Source organism: Juglans microcarpa x Juglans regia, chromosome 2S, assembly GCF_004785595.1.
Source record: "Juglans microcarpa x Juglans regia isolate MS1-56 chromosome 2S, Jm3101_v1.0, whole genome shotgun sequence".
Classification (NCBI taxonomy): domain Eukaryota; kingdom Viridiplantae; phylum Streptophyta; class Magnoliopsida; order Fagales; family Juglandaceae; genus Juglans; species Juglans microcarpa x Juglans regia.
Genome location: NC_054597.1, coordinates 1,222,813 through 1,245,851, shown reverse-complemented (window position 1 = coordinate 1,245,851; position 23,039 = coordinate 1,222,813). Strand labels below are relative to the sequence as shown.

The 23,039-nt window shown below is 36.2% G+C and overlaps 4 protein-coding genes and 1 pseudogene across 4 annotated transcripts; 2 read left to right on the top strand and 3 right to left on the bottom strand.

The window, feature by feature from the left end:
- Positions 1-13: 13 nt before the first annotated feature.
- LOC121252649 (gibberellin-regulated protein 6-like) lies at positions 14-1,702 on the top strand. Its single transcript, XM_041152378.1, has 4 exons — positions 14-312; positions 464-508; positions 634-667; positions 1,322-1,702. Exons 1-4 carry the CDS (start codon positions 244-246, stop codon positions 1,501-1,503), a joined length of 330 nt encoding a protein of 109 aa, XP_041008312.1. The 5' UTR covers positions 14-243; the 3' UTR covers positions 1,504-1,702.
- A 2,433-nt stretch (positions 1,703-4,135) lies between these two features.
- LOC121252647 lies at positions 4,136-6,106 on the top strand (annotated as a pseudogene).
- Positions 6,107-6,678: 572 nt separating this feature from the next.
- LOC121252646 (granule-bound starch synthase 2, chloroplastic/amyloplastic-like) lies at positions 6,679-13,198 on the bottom strand. The gene is given in 9 exon segments (XM_041152376.1): positions 6,679-7,981; positions 8,220-8,393; positions 9,061-9,105; positions 9,510-9,620; positions 9,726-9,803; positions 10,061-10,125; positions 11,174-11,248; positions 11,251-11,716; positions 12,409-13,198. Coding segments are annotated over 9 exon segments (2,355 nt in total). The 5' UTR covers positions 12,793-13,198; the 3' UTR covers positions 6,679-7,024.
- Positions 13,199-14,592: 1,394 nt separating this feature from the next.
- LOC121252645 (pentatricopeptide repeat-containing protein At5g39680-like) lies at positions 14,593-16,966 on the bottom strand. Its single transcript, XM_041152375.1, has one exon. It carries the CDS (start codon positions 16,857-16,859, stop codon positions 14,721-14,723), a length of 2,139 nt encoding a protein of 712 aa, XP_041008309.1. The 5' UTR covers positions 16,860-16,966; the 3' UTR covers positions 14,593-14,720.
- Positions 16,967-17,613: 647 nt separating this feature from the next.
- On the bottom strand, positions 17,614-22,709 carry LOC121252644 (DCN1-like protein 3). Its single transcript, XM_041152373.1, has 9 exons — positions 22,336-22,709; positions 21,581-21,713; positions 20,998-21,049; positions 20,752-20,827; positions 20,514-20,596; positions 19,966-20,062; positions 19,400-19,445; positions 18,223-18,311; positions 17,614-18,105 (listed from the first exon to the last, which is right to left on the bottom strand). The coding sequence occupies exons 1-9, from the start codon at positions 22,391-22,393 to the stop codon at positions 17,768-17,770; spliced, it is 972 nt and encodes a 323-aa protein (XP_041008307.1). The 5' UTR covers positions 22,394-22,709; the 3' UTR covers positions 17,614-17,767.
- Positions 22,710-23,039: the final 330 nt, after the last annotated feature.

Here is a 23,039-nt window from a genome sequence, read left to right as displayed (position 1 = left end):
CCTTGATATTATTGCGACCGCAAATTAGGTGTCATTTACAATTATAATTCACTCCATACGAATAATGAGCAGACCTCAGTTGCACTGATTATCTATTTATTTATATACCCCAACCGTAACTATGGTTGTACTCGAAACCCATCACCTCAAACTCTCTCTTCTGCCATTCCTGGTACTGTTCTCGCTGTGTCGTTTGAGGTTTTGAGTCTTTGACAGGTTATTGGGAGGGTTTTGTGTGTAGCAATGGCCATGGCTAAGTTTGTTGCTGCGTTGCTCTTTGCCCTCATTGCCATTTCCCTTCTACAAACCATGGTGGGTCTTTCTTTCTTTCACTCTACATTCTTAAAAGAACCAAAACAAAACAAAAAAAAAAACAAATGAAAGAAAGATGTTCATTAATCCCGATTAATTCTATCGATGTTTTCTTTTTTACCTTTGATCTGTTAATGTTTTTGGTTTACAGGTTATGGCGTCTCATGGGCATGGAGGTCATCACTATAACAACAGAGTGAGCTCTCTTTCTTTCTCTCAAATTGGCTCAGTTTGGTTTTTTGCATTTTTAAGTTTATGGGCGAGAATTGGCGATTGCGTGCATTTTGGTCTAATTAACCTCTTATATATATGTGATTTCAGAACAAATATGGCCCAGGGAGTCTCAAGAGCTACCGTAAGTAGTAATTAATTCTTTCGCTCTCAATTCTAATGTATTTTTTCACCTGAAAATCAAACGGAAAATCAGCCCTGAAGAATGCAAAGTTAAAAAGGCTGTTTCTTTTTTTGAAACCTACTCAGTATTGCTCGAATTACATTAGCCATCCAAATTTGGAAACTCAACTTTAGGGAAATGCTATTTCTAAGCCAAGAATTTTGAAGTTTTGCACATAGGAATAGATCTAGACTGAGAATGGTTGATTGGAGTAGCGTAGTGGTATCACATTGATTGGGAGTTCTCATCCTGTCACGTATTTAGGCCATGTTTGGTTGGAGGGAAAGTGAGAAAAGAGAGTAAACAGAGGATGAAAGAAATCCATTTCTGGGTCGGAAGGGAAATTGTGGGGTAGGAGAAGATTCATTTTTGCTTCGGCTCCTATATACCATTGAACACTTTCTTTCCATTTTATAGAAAACAGTGACAAAAGAGAGAGGAGACTTGAGAGAACGGGAGCCACATGTATTTGTCATGGGTCAGACTAATTTGACTGCGGTCAAAACTTGTTTTTCGCACATAGCCTTTGCATTTGAATTTTGACGGACTTAAGTAGCGTGAGGAGAAAATGATTATGTTTTTCTTTCTGGTTTGCGTCGAATTGAAAATGAGAAGAATGCCCGTCGCAATGCACGAGGAGGTGCGGCAGAACCCAATACCACAAGCCCTGCATGTTCTTCTGTCAGAAGTGCTGCGCAAAGTGCCTGTGCGTGCCCCCTGGCTATTATGGCAATAAAGCTGTGTGCCCTTGCTACAACAACTGGAAGACCAAGGAAGGTGGCCCCAAGTGCCCTTAGAATTCAACCCATCTCTCGAGAATCTCTCAACTCTCGTCCCCCCACTTCTCACTGCAACTGTACTGCTAGCTCTATCTAATTATCTAATTATGTCTGTATTTCTTTTGAGATAGGAAATGTAATGTTTTGTTGGGTCGAAAGACTTCTCTTTGGGAGTTTTGCCGAAATGAATAATGAGTCAGGCTAATCTATACAGTAAACGTGAGATCTTCTGTTAATTCTTTCACTTGTTGATCGATATATTTGCACTACTTTTTTGGCCAAACAAAAAAAAGCAATCTTAAAGACTTTTAGTTCTCTTACACAGATGAGACAAAAATTAAATAAAATATTATTATAATATAATTTTGTTTCAAGTTTTGAAAAAATTAAATTATTTATTATATTTTATATGTGAATTTAAAAAATTTATAATAATTAAATGAGATAAAATGATTTATAAAAATAAACGAGACCTAAAGTGTGGAGTTATGGCATCATATTAAGAAGCTGCTCATGATATGGGACCTGTCACCATGTTCATCTTTCTGGTCGTGCATAGATATATAAGAGATTGGCCTAATTGGTTATTTAAGAAGGGCCTCCTCACTGTTGACTTCCGGGTTTGTATTTAGCATTCTCGATTATAAAATATAAATAAGTTCAATTAACTTATTTTTTTTATTAATATTCATGTGAGCCAATTAAATAAATATTTGTGCATATAACTTTTCTTAATGTTAACATTTTTTTTTTTTTTATAGGCAAGTTTCATTGATGAAAAGGAAGATATTACAGAGTTCTGAACAAATAATTATACAAATAAAGGGCGATTCTTAATGTTAACATTAATTGTCATGTGTCCCTTTTTTTAGATTTTGAAAAATCAAAATACCTTTTTAAAGATTTCTAAAAAATACAATAAACCAATGTTTCTATAACTTATAACACTGCTTTCCTCTTCTTAATTTCGAAATCGAGCTCAATTAGTAACAAACCGATCGAGAGTTTCAGGCCGGGTTGGGTTTTTTTAAGGAGCAATGCGGTGAAATAACTACTAAGCAATTAGTAGGCTTGGGCTTATCAGACAGCATCCAAATCGGCCCTGAGTTGAATTGATTTAGATGCCTGAGACTTGGCCCACCATTTCCTTGACATATCCACAACAATTTAAAAATTAAAAAATGTTATTTGATCCACTTAATTTGTCCTACACCTCATATATATATATATATATATATATATATATATATTATTTTTTATTTACTTAATAGTTAAAAAAGTGATCATTAGTATATTGATATTTTTTTATGTTTTTTAAAAATATTTTAAAATAATAAAAAAAATTAAAAAAAATTAAAAAAAAAATAAAAAGATAAATTTAGCCTAGTGGTAACTTGCAGCGGACTACTCTGAGCGGTAGAGTAGTACTGCTTTTAAAAATTTCCCTCCGCACACCCACCCGTTCCCATGATTCATCTAGTGCCCCGTTTGTTTTTTTTTTAATAGTTTAATTTGGGGGATCCGGATATGCATAGAAGGGTTATAATAAATTTTGCGGTCATTCCCTATGTTGAGGTAACATATTTTAAGTAGTTAGTATAAGAAATCATTTAAAATACACCACATCAGTACATGACATGATTGGTGATACAAAATCTAGAATAAATAGTAGCGTTACTCAAAAGCTTCAATAACATTTTGCAAGGCCAAGAGTTTTTTCCTCTTAAATTATAATCAACATGAAACATATATGTATTTTTCGAATTATTCCTATAGAAGATCCCAATGAAATTTAAAACACTATATACTTCGATATACCTTCAATGGAAAATGATTTACACATCATTTTTTACAAACATTTTATATAATTATATTTTAAACGAGAGATATTTTTATAAAACATCTTATAAAAATAATATTATTTTATAAAAATATTTTCATTTTATAACATTATTATATAATATATTATTACTCTACTGTCAATATACATAAATCAACATTCTTGATTGAGGTTACGTTTAAATATTAAACTGAATTGAGTTAAGATGATAAAATATTATTAGAATATTATTTTTTAATATTATTATTATTTTAAGATTTAAAAAAATTAAATTAATTATTATATTTTTTTATTAAAATTAAAAAAAAATTAAAATGATGAGTTAAATTTATTTTAATTTCTAAACATATCCTAAAATAGAGTTACTCTCTGGGTGTAAATTGACAGAAAAAGTAAAAAGCAAAAAAAGTAAAAAGCAAAAAGCAAAAGTGGCCTGTGCATGCATGCAGCTTCATTAATGGAGTCAGATCTTTTCCTTCTTCCCAGGAAGATATTTTGAAAAAGAGAAGTGGTTTTTACATTTTATATTTTTTAATATATTTAAATATTTTTAAAAAAATAAAAATTATACATCAAAGTTACCTTCTTAATAATTAAATTAAAAAATTAAAAAAAATATAAACGATCAAAATAGAAGAATAAATTCAGACCATATACTAATATTTTTTCATTAAAAAAACAACAGTAAGATATATTTATATAAAGTTGCTGGCATGCGTGCAAGACTGCAAATCCTCAGTACCTTACTAAACTAAACGCACGCCTCCTTTAAATTTAGTAACCACATGATAAAAATAATGCATAAAAAGAATAGATCACTTTAATTTCCTCAGTACTAGGAGGATTCGCTGATCCTACCAAAGTATCATCCCTGATCCCTTCTCGGTGATTTGGATCTCTCTCTTGCTGTCTCTGAAATGGAGGCTGAACACCATCTGCATGGACTTTCCCTCACCGTACCTCGCATGCATGATGTACTGGAGCATCATGAGACAAAGGAAGTAGAGCCACTACATGATAGTGGTGGTCAAAACACCATCAGCACCGCGTCCTTTTCCATGACATGTTTCAATGGACTCAATGCGTTGTCAGGTTCTTCTCTTTCCCTTGTTTGTTACTCTGCAGATTTTGTTTTATGTAGTTCTTCAGTGCTAGTTCAAGCAACCAATAAGGTTTCAAATAAAGAGGAGTTTTATGCTTAAACCTCTCTCTAAATATGATTTTCAGGAGTTGGAATACTGTCAGTCCCATATGCACTATCATCAGGGGATGGTTAAGCTTGGTACTTCTCTTTATTATCGCGGCTGCTGCTTTTTATTCGGGCTTGTTGATACAAAAATGTATGGACATGGATCCTGATATCAGAACTTATCCTGATATAGGTAACCGCGCATTTGGAAACAAGGGAAGAATACTGGTATCAGTTGTCATGTACATAGAACTGTATCTGGTTGCGACGGGATTCCTGATTCTAGAAGGGGATAACTTGCATAATTTGTTCCCCAACACGGGATTTGAAATGGCAGGGATAGGAATTGGAGGAAAACAAATGTTTGTAATCATTGTCGCCCTAATAATATTGCCTTCGGTTTGGTTGGATAACCTGAACCTTCTTTCGTATATCTCTGCCAGTGGGGTTTTGGCTTCTGTTATCATCCTCTGCTCAATCTTGTGGACTAGTGTATTTGATGGGATTGAATTTCAGAAAAAGGGGACGCCTCTTAATTGGAATGGGATACCAACAGCTGTTAGCTTATATGCCTTCTGTTATTGTGCTCATCCGGTCTTCCCTACACTCTACACATCTATGAGAAACAGACGTCAATTTACCAATGTAAGTAAAAACAAATGGTTTCTGTTTTATCAACTCTTGTTCATCATAAATTTCTGTATCGATGAGTTATAAAAGCACTTCAATGTGAACCATACCATGTTGTTTAGACAAGATCACGTTTTAGCAGCTTCCATTGTGAAATGGCCAAATTGCCAGCAATGTGTGTTAGGCTGTTAACTGTTTTGATTACTCACTTCAGCTTTGCCTTTCTTTATCCCTTTTTTTCAATTTGTTTGTTTCTTGTGCAGGTCCTGCTCCTGTGCTTCACCTTATGCACTGTCAGTAATGCATCAATGGCCGTATTCGGTTACTCAATGTTTGGGTCAAAAGTTGAATCTCAGATAACTTTAAACCTTCCAACTGACAAACTTAGCTCAAGAGTGGCAATCTACACGACATTGGTCAATCCCATATCCAAATATGCATTGATGGTCACACCAATTGTGAATGTTACCAAAAGTTGGTTTCCGTGTCAATACAAGAAGAGAAACCTTAGCCTCGTAGTCGGTACCTCTCTTGTCATCAGCACTCTCATTGTAGCCCTGGTTGTGCCCTTTTTTGCGAATCTCATGTCTCTGGTTGGAGCATTTTTAAGTGTCACAGGTTCAATCATACTGCCATGCTTATGTCACATGAAGATCTCAGGAACTTGTTGGAGATTAGGATGTGGAACGGTAGTTTCGTGGGTTATAATAGTAATGGGTGGTGCAGTTGCAATAGTTGGTACTTATACATCTCTCCTACAAATAATAGGGCATCTGCAAGCGGATGATTCCTCTTTGTTGATGGGAAGCAGCCGCATGGCATGATTGCCTTATTAGAAGCTGCAACTGTGTTTCATGTATTTGCCTTTTAGAAAGGATTTGATCTGTACAAGTTACTTATGCAAAGCAGAAATTAGTTTATTGTAATATTTCGAATTAATGGAGCTTCTTGAGTTTATTTTCCTTCGTGTATATATAGACTCTACAATACAGTGAAAAGCAATGAGATGAATTCCACCATTCTTGTACTGTCTGACACATGCAAGAGGTGGTGCCTATGATGGAGGCTATGAATGCCCCGACGGATGAGGCCGGCTACGACAGTCGTCGGATTATCCGTCAAAAGGATCGGAGACTCGAACGCACTGTCCCGAGTCAAGGATCCCACCTAGACCCGTCAAAGACGCGTTTTTTTTTTTTCTAAAAAAAAGATGCTTATTTTTTGGGTTTTTATTAATAACTTAACTTTAATTCTCTTTTTACGGGTGGGTGGTCTTAATTTTTTTCAACAAAGGGAATGAAAAAAAAAAAAAAAACTCTTAAATTTATTATTGTAACTATGTTAATTTATAAAATATTTTTTTATATAATTCTCTTTATAAATTTAATAAATTTATTTATTTTTAAAGATATTTAAGTTGGAATGGTTTTGTGTTGGTTCACAGTAACGCCGGATTGCCTTTCCATTACTAGTTTTAGTTTCTAATCAAGTGATATAGTTAAAGTAATATAAGTAGTTTATGAGTCGAGAGTAGAGGAAAACAGGGGCCAGAATGTCAGCCTCTGCATTTAGCCATCAATCATCCCTTCTGTTGCCAGCAGTAGAATCTCACCGTCTCTAGTTACACATTAACTGTACCCAAAGTACAAGATAGGTGATCAAAGTGGCCCACATAAACCAAGCAATCAAATGCTTTGACCTCCTCGACTAGTCTAAAAACAGGTAAACAAAGAAAATCTTCCTACAATATTTACCTCCAATCCAGTTTCATATAGTTTCTTTCCCCCAACATTTGACTCCGGCATTGAAATAACTCCAGTATTCACAAGCTCCAAATGTATGAGCCTAGTCCTTGCAAGAAGTTCAAAAAAAAAAAAATCTCACCATTGGTATTTGGCAGCAACAAGGACCTCCTCGTAGTGCTGAGCAGCATTGTCCCAACTCAGGTCTTGCATCATCCCTCGTCTCTGTAGTCCTTCCCAACTCTGCTTATACTCTCGGTATGTCAATAAGCAGTTCCCCAACGCATGTATTAGCTTATGTGCGTCAGCACTATCGAATGTCCACCCAAGCCCTGACTCGTTGAATGGATCAAATGGCTGCACAGTATCTCTCAGTCCACCGACAGCATGCACAACTGGAACTGTCCCATAGCTCATAGCATACAGTTGGTTCAGTCCGCACGGCTCAAATCTGGACGGCATGAGCAAAATGTCCGAACCAGCAGTTATACGATGAGCTGTCTTAACAGAAAAACCAACCCAGCCTCTGATTTTGTCATGGTGTTGGTTCTCAAACTGCCTGAGCATCTGCTCCAGGTCAGGTCTGCCAGTGCCCAACATGATTAATTGCACGTCCTGACTCATCATCCATGGGATTGCCTCGGCTATTAGATCAACTCCTTTCTGGTGATCCAGTCTCCCAATGAAACCGATCACTGGGACATCCTCCCGGATCGGAAGACCAAGCTCCTTCTGTAAGGCTGCCTTGCACTGAGGTTTGCCAGTTTTAAGTGTTTCAAGGGAGTAGATGGTGTAACCATCTGATGTCAGGTAAACATCAAATTGCGGACTCCAGTCTTTCATATCGATCCCATTCACAATACCCTTCAATTTCCAGTCATTCTCATTTATGATTCCATGCAAACCCCAACCACCTTCAGAAGTTTTGAGCTCCCAGGCATATCCGTGACTAACTGTAACCACACGATCCGCTGCCTTTAAACCAGCTGCAAAGATATTGAAGTGCTCACCTCCTACAGGATCATACAGTTTAAAAGGTTCCAGGTAGTGTTCTGGCAGATCAACATGGGCGAAATCATCAACAGGGCCCCGACCCTGGGTAAATTACACGAGTTGACAAAATTGGCTGAAGTTCAAACATCTATATAAAGTACTAGGGAAACGAAGAAAACATGTTCAAATCTTACAATAACACGAAAGTAAAACATGACCTATGAGATACAATATATTAAACAGTTCAATCTAAATAATCAACAAGTTTCCAGCTTTCTTCAGGATATGGAGCTCGTATAGTACATTATATCAAACAAATTACATTGAACAGAAAACAAACCTGGTGAGCTATGTTATGAATTACAAGGATGGACCTTGTATATTTCATTAGACCATTGTCGCGATAGTATGCCTTCAGATACACAGGCAACAATGCTGTATGCCAATCGTTCGCGATGAAAACCAAATTTCCATCTCCATAGCAGACACCACCACATGGAACATGCCAAGGAACCTGATGATCATCACGAGTTCTACTTTATACAAATATTAATTTTTTACCAGCTATGCAGCTCTAAAAAGCTGCTGTTAGGACAAAGAAACAAAGCCATTCTTGTTTGCGAGAGCAATGTGTTGCCATTCAATTTTTGTGGTACAAACCACTTCATATTTTTCTTTTCTACATTCAACATCCTTTTTATTTTTGGGTAAGTCAACATTTTATATAATTTTCAAGTGCATTGGGAGGAACTTGTCATGCAGACTATATTGGCTTAAATTAGTAGGCCAGTGTAAATGACTTCCACAGGGTAGCCGTAGCTGTCTCTAGGAATTGTTGCCAACACATGCAGTAATTAAGGATTACCACCACATCAAATTACATGAGATTTGCAGTAGCAAAACCAAGAAAATGATAGACCCATCTCAAAAATTAAATACTATAACCATGATAAACTGAATACCTAGTTCTTTTTGCTTGATACTGGTTTGAATGCAGGGCAATTTAGTTTTATGATCTAAAACTGGTATTGTATTATCTCTAATAAGTGCATTATATGCATGGCATATGGGGATACCACCTTGCTATAAATTCTGAAAAGAGGATGTGCTAGAATTCATGCAACTTAAATTGGCAATTAAGCAATTTAACAAATCTTATGTAAGGGTCGTTTGAACGATACCTCAACAGCTGCCTTACAAAATAATACCATGCGTTTCAAAATATCCTGCAATGATAGAACCAAGTAGGACTTAGAATGCTTATAAACGATAATAGAAGGATTGTATTTCACTCAACAAATATGGAGAACGTAACATTTTTATGAATCAGACTTTATTCACATGCCTGAAAAAAAATATATATTCGCACAAGAAAGAAAAAAACAGAGTGTTAATTTTATATAACTTAAATTTCAAAATGGTAACTAGTTGCCTGGCACACTCTTTATCATCTAACCACCCTACTAAGCAAAAATTCTTAGTAGGGTGGTTAGATGATCAATCTGAAATGGTATGATACTAAAGATCATCTGATATAGAAGATATTAAGTACAAAAAGCCCGTCAATGAAACAATGATCACCATCTCTTCTGAGAAACTGAAACTAAAATTATAGGAGATGATATCATACCACTCGAGTTCCTCCATATATATTGTGCTCCATATGCTGAAACATATGACTCTCAATGAAAACAAAGTCTACACCATCAATATAGGCTTGGAAGTAACTTACTTCCACATCCTGAAAGCACAAAAGCATTAAAAATTGCACCATAAAAAAAATTGTTTTGAGTCACATGCTCCAATGGGAAATAAATTACAGGTAAACAATGCATCTTTTGCATACCTGCCCATCTACCTTATACACCTTTTGAACCCCTGTATCTTGTGGTTCAGCATAATTTCCATACCGAGGTGCTACTACCTAAGTGAGAAATAAAAAACAAAAGACAGGATACATGTTATTCATTAGTTTTAAGTCAATCTGACAAACTGAACTAATAAAAAAAATAAAAAAAACGGATAAACTCATGGGTTTTACTTCTGTTGGCCTTGGTTATGTTTGTTGAGGAACTTTGTGGCAAGGACGTTCTGAACATCTATCGCAACACATCCTATTCAATTAACCATAATGCAAAACCCCACTTTCAGATAGCAAAATTGAAGGAATAACAAATTTACCATAACCCGATGTCCACGCCGTGCCAAAGCCTTTGGCAAAGCCCCAGCAACATCTCCAAGCCCACCTATTAGAATTCATTGATCAGCCTCTGGGTCACAAAGAAAAGGATACAGAAACAAACTTTCTTTTCGCTCCCTCCCTCCTCCCCCGGGCCCCCGTTTCCAGAAAAGAGGTAGATGAGAGTCATTATTGAGTTCATAATGCAATAAGACAAGAAGACTTGAACTTTCACGAGTGAGGAACAGTCTACTTGAACTTTCACGAGTGAGGAACAGTCTCTTCAAGTCACGAGGTAGATGAATCCCAGCATGAGAGACAGCTACCAGTAGTTGAACCTATTAAACTAATGGTATCTGGATCCTAGATCAACCTATTAAAAGGCCTGGGGGAATAGGAAAATAGAGAAGACAGGTTAACCACTCAAACCATATAATGATTAACACACCATATTAATAACAACTAAATTACATATGCACACATAATGCATGAGGGATGATGATAATGAGACTAAAATGCTTCTCCATCCCCCTGACCGAATTGGATTAAAAAATCATGATATCACTTTTGAGTCCTGTGAGGTTTTAGTTAAGCACAATTGTGAGGACAACTTATACTGGGTTGAGTCGCGCAAAAATAAACTATACTGGTTAAATAAGTTCACTAGATTTTACCAAGTTAGGACCCTGTTAGCAAGATTAATTGTCCAGTAATACACTCTCAACAGCCGATTAATCAAGCGAGTTGCTAACCTTTTCCTTCAACATGCTGGTCTGGGCTTGTCAACCATGCACGCATATTTCAAATTCATGACCCACTTCTAGTTCAATTTCTTAAAACAAGAAATAATCCTATGACATTCAATTAAATAAAACCTTCACAAACACAACTGGTATTTTGTCTGTTGCTGACTAATATAACACATAGATATGAACAATGCTTAAGTTTAGAATTCTGCAAAAGGGGTTCTGACACAAATACCCAATGAAATCTTATGGATTCTTTCTTGCTTTGGTTTTTCGATAACCATTTCAAGAGATTATTTGCAAGGTTCAACTCAAATATTCATGGAAATTCTCCCCAGTGAATGATGTGGATGTGGCTATACCACATACCTGTTTTAGACCATGGAGCACATTCTGCAGCTACCAACACAACGTTCATCACATTGGCCCCAGCCAAAGGAGGGCTTTGACATCTTCAATCACAGGATCATTTGCCTCACTATCCACCTCCGTTAAAATTGTTTTATTTTGATGGTTTTCATCTACTATAATGGAACTTTCAGACGAACTTGAAAGAAAGGAAGGCAGACCATCTGACCAAACTGCTTTTGAATTAGTGTCTTCTAATTGTTTACTATTGTCTCCCTCAGACGAAGCTTTTCTAGAAAGTGCCACTTTTCCATATTCCTTCTTAACTTCATCAAAACCACTACCAATATATGAAGGTGGAGTTTCTGCGACCTCATCTACAGTCGAAGGGGCATAGTTGCCGGAAGGAATACTGCTACTATGGTCGTCAACAGTACTGTTACTGGCAGAGACAAGATCCAGATTCACAGAAGCATTACCCCTCCCTTTATAAGAAACCTCGTCATCCTCTTGATTTATAACACTACTTTTTATGGAAGAAACCAGTTTCCTTCTATCAGCAATCTGCGGTAAATCAAAGAAAAATGTTAGGGATACAAGCACTCAATTCTTGAGATATTGAAAATAATTACAGTTCTTAAAAAAAAAAAAAAATTTGTTTTGCAAAAGATTATTAACAAGACAAGTGAGGCAGGAAAATAACTTGAGGAGGTAGAGGAAGCGCCAATTGTAAGAAAACAAATGTAGTCAACTAAGATAATGCAGACACATCTCATGTGTAGCAAACAGTTATGATTGCTACACTTGCCAGAATGTTTTCAAGTAATTAATAGAAAGATGCATACCGGACAACACATGAATTTCCATAAAAATGAAATCAAAGCAAATTTTACTTGCCCATACAGATTGGGATCTAAAAAACAAGACAGAAAGAAAACTCCACACATAAATCTACAAATTTAAAGTTTCAAAAGCTAATGTACAACGGAAAAGCACCTTTTGCTTATGATATCTCTCTCGTTTTAATTATTTATGGACTGACCCATAACAACAAAAGCTTTTGAAAGAAAATCTCGCCTACGTCTTCCAAGTACAAACACTTTGTTTTTTCGGTTTTAAAGAGTAAGACCCAAAAGTAATCGCTAATTGGCTCCCATTTGTTTTTAAACGGCAACACATAGTACTAGACCAAAAACTTTTCTTTTAAACACCCAGAATTAAAATTTTACGAAGATAAAGAATCATCACATATATACCTGTTGGAGTATGTCCTTTTGCATAGCAAAAACCTTCTTGCTCTTTTCAATGGTATCCTGAAGCGCATCCTCTACTTCATTGTCTTTATCCTTACCTTCCATAAATCCATTGGCCGTCGCCTTGGGACGCATAAGTCTCCGTTGTCGTCCTCTGCTGCATCCACGAACCGGTCTATCACAGCTTAATGATAAACCAACATTATCTTCTCCCGCAGCTTTCCAACACCCACATGATATAGCAGTATTTCCAGTAGAATCAAGCGGCTTTCTCGGCCGATACGCGAAGAACGAGAACCTGGGCCAGCGATTATTTGCACTGTGAAGAAGCACAGAGCTATCTGACTTTGCGTCAAAGGTGAAAGGAAGAGGCCCAATAGATGCCATTGTTTATGTTCGACGCTTCGCCTCTAAGAACTAGCAGTAGTTCATGTCCTTAACAAGAAGTCAATGGCAATGAAAGTAGAAAATGACGGAGGCCCAGTTGAGGAAACTGAGAAACTAGAAAAACCAATCACGGTTTTTGGGATTGGAGGAGACCCTAGTGGGAAATGATTAGAATTACGGGGAAGAGAAAGGGAGGAAGTGAGGTGAGAACTGAGTTTTGGGAGTGAGCTTGGAGGGATAAATGAATAATAAATAGTAGAGAAATGAGGACAGAGGAACAAGAAAGCACGACAGAAGGTCGCTGAAATGGGTCCCGCAGAATGAGGGAATCATCGAGGTGTCTCAGGTTCAGACTGGCTGAGAATTTGGGAGAATAAGCAGAGTGGTTGAGCTTTTGCTGCTCGTCGTCCTCTGGACACCACACGCTATATATATATATATATATATATATATATATATATAAATTTGTTAAACTTATTAATTCTTCTCTTCATCGTCTAGATACTACATATTTAATAAAATTAAAAAATATAAAATATAAAAAAATACGACGTATGAAAATGATAAATTATTTTTTTTTATAAATTCGGTTCAGACTGTCAGATGGCCACATATCCTTTCTGCCAGAACGTGAATTTAAAACGGGGAAATGCCTTTTCCACAGAAAGTGGTCTAATGAGTGGTGACCAGTCCTGTCAGTGACATTTGACATCTATATTTTGTTTTGTTTTGTTTTTTTATAGCCACTTATCTTTGATGATTGATCTCTTTTTTTTTTTTTTTTTTTTTTTTTTTTTAAGTTATCAATGACATTTTCGAAGGGTCTTTTTCCATGAATTTAAAACGTGCAGGCTCTATCAAGAAAAATAAATTACGTATGCTTCGTCATCTCGTGAGTCGGCAATCGGTGTGGATGTTTCGGCTGGAATGTCCTCGGAAATCCCCCAGGCCCCCACAATTGTGATCTCTAATCTCGGCCCGTTGGGAGAAAAAAAAAAAAAAAAAAACTTGGAATTAAAGGTTTAACGCTCTGAAATTTATCAAAGTTATAATCAGAATCAATCCTTATGTTTTCTATCCATATCTTTGTTCTAGACTAATGCCTAAAACGAAAGCCATGTTGTTTCTGAGTTTATGGGATGAAAATGGACAAGTTTTTATAAGATTATAAAGTATAAACTATCCTTTCTCAGAAATGGCGTGATGGCAGTAAATGATAAAAACTATCAATTTCTCTTCCATGCCCAATAGGCAAGAAAACCATGAAGCATACACATTTCCCACGCTTTTACAATAGACAATTTATCACAGGCATCATTAGGGAAATTCAAGTTGTGCGAACTAATGGAAAGAATAAGTGTTGCCGATGTTGGTGGTGCTTAACGGAGATGCTACGGATCCAAGCTGCAGACATTAGCCAAACTCCTCCATCCACTTGCAGAAGCCAGAGTAGCCGGGCACAGATTCTCATTCATTGCATCATAAAATGCTGAGAACTTCAGTTCCCTCTCCCTTTTTTTCTTTGTTTTTTCTGATGAGTATCCTATTATCACTCTTGATGTTCCCACTTGAACTTGCCTTGGGGCAGCCTAGTGAGTCAGAGGCCAATGCTGTAATTCTGCGATCTGAAAGGTAGAAACAAGTTCGAAATAACTTTCTAAACATCAACACAATGGTAATAGGAGCATAAACTAAAAGAGAAAAATACACACACCCACACACTCTCACTCAGAAGTAGTAATTAATGGCTTACATGAGATCTCAATGGCAACGGCCTCCAAAGGGCATGCTCGATATTCCTTAGAAAAGGGGGCTGACATAGAATGACCTATAGTCTCCATCACATGCAATTATCTCCCCCCGGTCATCCATATGACTGAAAAGTAATCAAAATGTCACCCCGGTAATTGCTTATCATAAAAAATATGTTACCAGTAATCTGCACAAGAACAACAACCATCTTGAAAATGATGAAAGCGGTTGGCATCTCTAACTATTATCACCCTGTTTGTGACCTTTGAAATTAGTTTGGCAGCACTATGGCAATCATCACACATTCTAATGTTCTTAATTACACATATAGATGCTTCCGAAGGTGTTTTCATGAGGCCATATGCTATGGCCAGCTTCTCACTGTGATAACTGAGATAATTTTCTTTCTGTTCATCCTCCACATCATGCAGTACTGCGGCAATATTTGGCACATACCCTAATGGTTTAATCTTGGCCAGCAACTCCCCCACCTTTTCATATATCTGACTAGACTCCGGGTGTTTGTTGTCTTCTGAAACAAAGACATGGGTAATGTTCCTTATCTCTAACCAGCTCACCCCTGGTTCTTTCTTGATGTTTCTCTCTCTCATCAATTTCCGAATCTTCACAACCCCATCCCATCTCCTTTCCTTGGCATACATATTTGATAGCAATATATATGTTCCCACATCATGAGGGTCCATCAGCATGATAGATTCTGCAATTCGCTTCCCTAAACCATAATTTCTATGGACATGACAAGCATTAACTAAAGTGCGCCATGCAATGACATCCCATTTTACTGGTGTGGATCTCATAAAATTCTCGGCTTCATCAAGTAGTCCAGCTCTGCTCAGAAGCCCGACAATACAGGTATAGTGCTCCAGTCCAGGTTCGATGCCCATTTTTCTCATTAGGTGATTCAAATAGTATAACCCTTCTTGCACCAGACCCAAATGAGCACAGGCAGATAGAACCCCAATAAAAGTTACATAGTTAGGACTCACTCCTGAAGTCAACATGTCTTGAAACAAATCTAGAGCTTCTTTACCAAGCCCATGGTGGGAATACCCAGATATCATTGCATTCCAGGTAACAGAGTCCCGAAAAATCAAATCTGAGAACACTTTATTTGCTCCTTTGATGTTGCCATTCTTAGAATACATAATAATCAAAGCATTCCCGACAATAGTATGGCCCTTGAAACCTGATTTCTTGATACGTGCATGCAACAGATCTCCAAGTCTAAGTGCAGATAAACTAGCGCTGGAGTTCAGCAAAACAGCATAAGTATATTCATTTGGCATGAAATCTTCAACTTCCATTACTGAAAATAGATTGAGTGCTTCCTCAAAGCAGCCATTTTGGAAATAAGCAGCCATGAGTGCTGTCCACGAGACCACATTCCGATCTTGCAAACAGTCAAAAACTTTCTGTGCATTCAGAATGTTACCACACTTCCCATACATATCAACAATTGCGCTGCTAACAAAGACATCACAATCAAGATCATTCTTCAACATCTGACCATGAACTTGCTTACCTAAATTCAAATCTTTGAGACGAGCACTAAGGCCAAAAAGTGAAATATAAGTAACATTGTCCCAGGCCTTACATTCACTTGCCATCCTAGCCGTAACTTCTAAAGCTTCCTTCAGATACCCAAGCTCTACAAGTCCATTAATGACTGAATTGTAAGAAACGACATCATACCCAGGCAATGTATTCAAAACCCACATTGCACCTTCCACATCTGAGCACCTCGAATACATGTGAATGAGTGCATTCTTCACATACAGGTGAAATTCCATTCCAGACTTCAGCACGTAGCCATGACATTGCTTGCCCTCTTCAATCCTCCCACTAACAGAACAAGAGGCTAGAGCCATAGCAAATATGTATTCATTGGGACGCAAATTGTCCACACAAAACATCTTCTTAAACAGCACAAGAACTTTCAAAGCCAAGCCATTGTGTAAGTACCCCGCCATCAGTGCACTCCATGAAACTATGTTTCGTTCACTCATTTGATCAAACAGTTGTCGGGCAATAGATATATCACCACATTTTGCGTAGAAATTAATGAGTGAGTTGGCGTGAAATACGTCTTGGGTTTTGGAGGCCTGAGTGCTTGTGATCAAGTGGGCATGGACTAATTTTCCTATTCTTAAGTTTTTAGTCTCAGCTGATTTTTTCAAGAGCTTAATAGGATCAGCAAAAGGAGAGGAGGATCCACGATTGGGTTTGAATAGAAATGGCACGTAACTGAGAAGCGCGTGAGGGTTCGTTGGCAGTCTTGGAGTGGGCATCGCCATTGACCTTGATATTGCAAAGCTTAAACTCTACTACTATAATTTATAGAAGAACCAGGGCATGTAACTCCTCATGCTCATGGTCCATGATCATTTCCACAAAGTAGACTCGTGCTTTATTTAAAAGTTGAAAGAAACAAAAAAAATACATTATCAATGTATAAACCTGCCACGTCAGCCATTCTAAAAAAATATGGGCTCTAGTTTTTTTTTAATATATAATTTCAATGTGTACCCTAATAATTTATGTATAAATTTGTAAATAACAAAACTCCTAAAAACAATTTTCATCTTTTCCTTTGTTTTTTTTTTTTTTAATCTTATCCCAAAGAAATTCGTGACAGAGAAACTCAGAAATTTAATTCAATTTTCCCGTGATCCAGCAAAAGATGTTAAAAAATCCTCAAACATTAACTAATTTACTTTGAAAATTTTACATACATGACAGCATAGGCAATTAACAAATTTCAGAAAAACAATCAATATCCTTTGTGCTTGGATATTCGAAATGTTTTGTGTATAGTAATTGATTATTGAAAGACAGAAACACAACCCCGTATTGATTACCACATCACGAAAGAAGAGCATTTAGGTAGTGAGGTATTCTGTAAATAGTAGTAAAAAAGTAATAAAAAAGTAATGATAAAATATTAAATAGTAGTGAAAAATATGTGGAAAGTAATAATAAAATAATGAATAGTAATAGAGTATTATGAGATTCTCAATACCCAAACTAGGCCTTAAATACTCACAAACAAACAATAAGAACAGTCAAAGATTTAAGATGATATATACATACATACATACATATGTATGTATGATTATATCCCAAAGCCAGACAGATACGTGTATCCAAATATGTCAACCCGCAATGAAATATTTCTCCATTGCAACTTAGGTGGCAAGGAGCTTCAGGAAACTCTCCTTTCTCGATTAAACCGCAAATAGGCACGTGTTGAGAAAAGCCCTGCAAAGCCTTTTGACAAACAACCTTCAACTGCACATGGAGACTTGGAAGAACACAATGGACTGTTATGTCTAACAATTTCCATGCAATCATCTGTGGTATTATTCCCAGGTGGATTATCCGCCCAGTTTGCTGGTTTGTGACAAGTCAGCCTGATTTTCTTGAAACTCAAAACAGGATCCAGGTCTGTTGAATGAGGGTAGCCGGTAGTTGAGGGCTCCAATTCATCTTGTTGAAGGTCCTCGGGTAATTTCCTCTTCAAACCAGGAAAATCTTTCAATCCTGTGACAAAACCACTGAGTTATGGGACCACAAATATATTTTATCCCATACAATCCTGAAACTCTCCTTCAGAGGACAATTGCGGTCAACTACTACTTGGCAATTGAGTGAACATACCAGGAAGAGGGTCATCGAGTTCGGAAGACTGGGATTCTAAATCACCACAGTTACAGAAGAAGTTGGTGTTATCATTAGTTCCCGAAACCCTGCAAGGCAAAAAAGACAAGGTTATTAATTATCTGAGATCCCAAGTTAACAAAAGCAGAAAGAACGACATTACTCAATAAAAAAAACAATCTTCTGAGTATAAAAAAGTTTCTCCCCTTTCCCTGTGCATTATGATGTCCTTGCACAGTTTTCATCTAAAACAAAAGTACAACTGTCGTAGAAGAGACCTATATAATACAATGGTCCATCACCGGACCTCAAAACCTTAGAATGGACTCCAGTGGAACCTTTCTTTTCCATGCGTGTCTGTGAACTCCCAAAATATAACTAGAGACTTAACGTGGGGGTACCGTACCTTTTCATAATATCCACAAACATATATACAACTAGAGACTTAAAAATGTTTTTTTTTTCTTTTTTTGCCTTTAGGTTACACATGCCTTTTCATGGTTTTTGAACCTATAACCTCAGCTTCATCCCATTCTTGAGGTGCCTAAGCTGGAGCTGATTTGAACAGAATTGAAAAATTAACAATTCCAACGAATGGATATCTTGAAGCAGAACACTCACATCAACTGCTTTCTCAAGTTTATGTATGGCTCCAAGTTCATTTTTAATATATCTGAGGAACTCAAAATTTTCCCATTGAAAATGGTCTCCTTGGATGGCCTCCTTTTCCTTTTCCATCTTAATCTCAATGTATATGAAAATTGAAGATACCAGGTACATATATTTATAAGTGCACCCCGTATCATCCTTTGCTCAATATCACTTTACAAAGCTACTCCCACAAAAGGAGAAAGGAGAGTGTTTTAAGTTTTCAGGCAAACAATATATAGGCTTAGTCACATGCATGCGAACACTTGTCTCAAACCCAAAGACAGTGAGCAATGTGTCAGGAAGGCTGACCCCAATAGTTGGACAAAGGCTTTCATGGGATTGGGTTTAAGAATTGAGATACATTCATGGTCTAAAAGGAGTAAGTATTTGAAAAGTTGATGAAGCAACATTTCAAAGATGTACTGCAAACAATTTTTGTTTTTTACGAGTAAGCTACAAATAAAGTTTGGGAATCATGTATCACTTGGCATTCACACTGAGAGAAAGAATTCATTATTTGGCAAACCTGTACATATGCTCAACAAAGTCATCTATTAGAACAGGCCAAGCACCTGGAAAAAGAGAAGAAAAGAAAGATTAGGCATTACCTTTTTCTCCTTCTATATAGATGGCCCAAGTCCCTCTACCAAGCCAATATAGTAAAACATAGAAGTCAAAATAACGTGGAAGTTAAAGGACATAACAATAGGATGTTGTTGTTTGCCACCATTTATTCATAACTCTCGTATTATTGTATGCACCATTCATATCATAAACAGTTACGGAAACTGTTCATTTTAAGGTGAAATATGTCATATATATACCCTTGTGGCGTGATACTTTTGGGTTTTAAGACCCTAGTTTCAAAAGGTGAGCATTTGAGTGTAACTTTTCATTTTAAAAGGCCACTAATACTACTTAACACACAAAAGTCATCTACTAACACAATCACAACTATCATACAACATCTGTCACAAAGAAGAGATAAAATGTACCATATGCATTATGCCATGATTGTCATCCGAGAACAAAAAATCTGGTGAATATATATATATTTTTTTGGTAAGTAAAAAATCTGGTGAATATTAGTACCTTCAGGATCATAACCTTCCAGATTTTCATGTACACACCGGCTGAAAGCTAAAACTTGCTGCCAAGTATCCTCAGAGATGTTATGTCGTTGATTTTTCTAGATGAAATTCAATAGGTTAGTTTTTAGAAGAAATGCACAACAAAGATAATAATAACAGTAATAATGGAAGTTATAATCTATAATAAATCAAATCCATTAACATGTAGAGTATTCCTAACTTTAAAGTTATTGTGTACATAACATAACCTATGCTGGTATGCCCTACATGAGGGACTACTACTGTTCCCAATCATAGCAATTGGCATGCACACATTATGACGAACAAAGCATTTATGTGAGCTCAATAAGGGTATCATATGATATAATAAATGTTCCAAATTACTACCTGATTAATCTCAACCGTTTCAAATTACCATAAACTAGCTATGTAATTAGGAATTACCATAAGCTAGCATTACAGCTGATTTTATAATGCTGAAATTTCTTGTGCATCAAATCTGTATAAATAGAAAAGAATGGCAAACTTCCGACATTAGACTTTAATTACCTCAACAAAGTCACACCATTGATTAAGCAGTCGAAATCTCCCAGCCAAGACTAACCTCCATGCAGTAACTGCCTTGCTTACAGCTGTAAACCATTCACCCCCCAAAAAAAGGTTAAAAAAAGGAGAAACCTCATAACAAAAATCTGTGACGCATATCTCCTGTATGTTATTGAACTTATATCAATAGATATCCAGTAAGAATGTTATGGGAAATCGTGGAAAAGTGTCAAAAACTTACTGATGTTCTTTTGACCATTTTCACGGCACATGAAGAAAACAAAATCATAGAAGCGGGAGAACTCAGAAAAATCTACCTATATAAAACAAGAAAAAAAGGGGCGAGGTAGAATCACAACATGCAAATCACAAAACTACAATACACATCCCACATACCAATAGTAAAAAAATCTAAAAGCACTTCAACAAGAAAACGATTGTTTTTTTTAAAATATCATTAAAGAACTTCAAAGAAATGAAAACTCACCATCAAGACTAGCCGTGAAATGAGCATGACAAGTTCATCAAAAATTGAAATCCTGTCGAAGTAAACACAATGGCAGAAAAAAGGCTCAATGGCATACAACTACGTTCGTATACACATTTCTCAAGCATGCATTCTATCTCGGTTCCCAAAACCTATTTTATTTTCCTTAGTTACAGTTATGATTATAGCAACATAAAAACATTTGAATAGCTTTCATACTATTTTGTTGTCATATTACCTAAAGAAAGTCAATGAGAAATTTTTCTCTCTTTTCATATTTACCGAAAAGATGTTACAATATAGTTTAAACTTAAACTACACTGATATGCATTTTCAAAACTGTTCTGTTTTTCTTTTTTTCTTTTTCTTTTTTTTTCAGTAACATTTTCTAAACTGTTCAGGACATTGAAACTATACCGATAATCAACATTATCAAGACTGACAGAACAGTTCATCCACAACATGCATGCCTACGGCAAATGCATGCTGTTCAAGTCTTAAATTAATCTGAAAAAGCCTCTAATCCAACTTTCTAAGGGACCTCCATGTTTTAAAACGCTGCAAATGCAATAGAGATTTATACCCCGCATCAACCCTTGACTCCACTAATTTTAAGAGCTGTGTCAATGCATCCCTTGAAATGTTAGACATCTGCGATTCATCATCTTCTTTGTAGCCCTCTCTCTCACTAACATATGTACACTGTGATCTAATATCTGCAATAATAGTCCACAAAACGAATAAACAATATGAACTATTATTTTAGACTAACAATTATTATATAACAAATCATATAAATGATGAGAACTTTTCTCTGCCTGGCATTTCTCCATTTTCCCTGGAGTTCCCTCTAATATTTTCTTTAATTTTGCTTATTTTCTCTCTTCTTCACATCCACAACTTAGAAAGTTAGAAGGAATCGGTGCCTATATTGAGTTTTCGGCTATCTATAGTTTGTGGTTTTTCACTTCCAATGGGGTATGCCATATATCCACAAGTTGATAAAAATATTGATAATATAATTTGTTGACGATATTTTATATTTTTTATATAGCACAATATACGTTATTTAATTCTCTCACCCGGGAAAGATAAATTTCTGGATCGTCCCAAAGTTAAATATCTAAAATTTTGAAATACAAGAATATATTTCCGTTTTCCACATTTCTCAGCGGCCAGAAGCAGCTTAACTATGAAACTCAGCTTTAAAGAAAGTCTGTAACGCCCATTAAAAATTATAGAAACCCAGAAATCAATTTCCTTACTGTTGAAAGCAATCAGATTATCATCGGAAATTGAAACCGGAAATAAAGAGAATTCAAGAAGGCGAGGAATTACCGCAGTACCGTCGGTAAATCTCGATGATGTCGAAGTGATTCGACCCCGAGGAATCCATAGGATGGCCGATGGTTGGAAATTCCTGCGAGCTAGGGTTAGCGGTGGGATCGGTAAATCGAAACCTTAGAGGGAACTGGAGAAGAATCGCATGTATCGAGAGCCTCTATCTCCCTCTCCCTCTCTGCCTCAAGTGTAATCATACGCAGACCATTGGATTTTCAGTTATATGAAGTTGCATTTTCAAGGGGCCAGTTATTTTTTTGTTTTCTCAAATGGAATAATCAAACAACTTTAATGGCAATCCTTGCCTATTATCTATCTTAATAAAACAAAGAAATTCACACCTGAATTGATTCAATATCATAGATATTATAGAATGAGCAAATGATGCCGTAATCCTTAAAAAAAAAAAGAAAAAAAGCAATGATGCCGGAACCACTAGCAACTCATCTACAAGTTATCTACTACTTCTTCATAAAATATAATTTTTTAAAATTTTATATAGATTAAATCAAAATCAAAATCAAATTTTAAAAAACTATTATATTATGCAATCAAAATATTTTTTAAATTCAGAATTCATATTTTTCACGTAAAATTTTTGAAACCGGACAAAATTATGTGCTAATTTTTGTTTTGTTTACGTGTTTTTTACCTAAAAAAATTTTAAAACCGGATAAATATGTGGGCTTTTATCCATCACA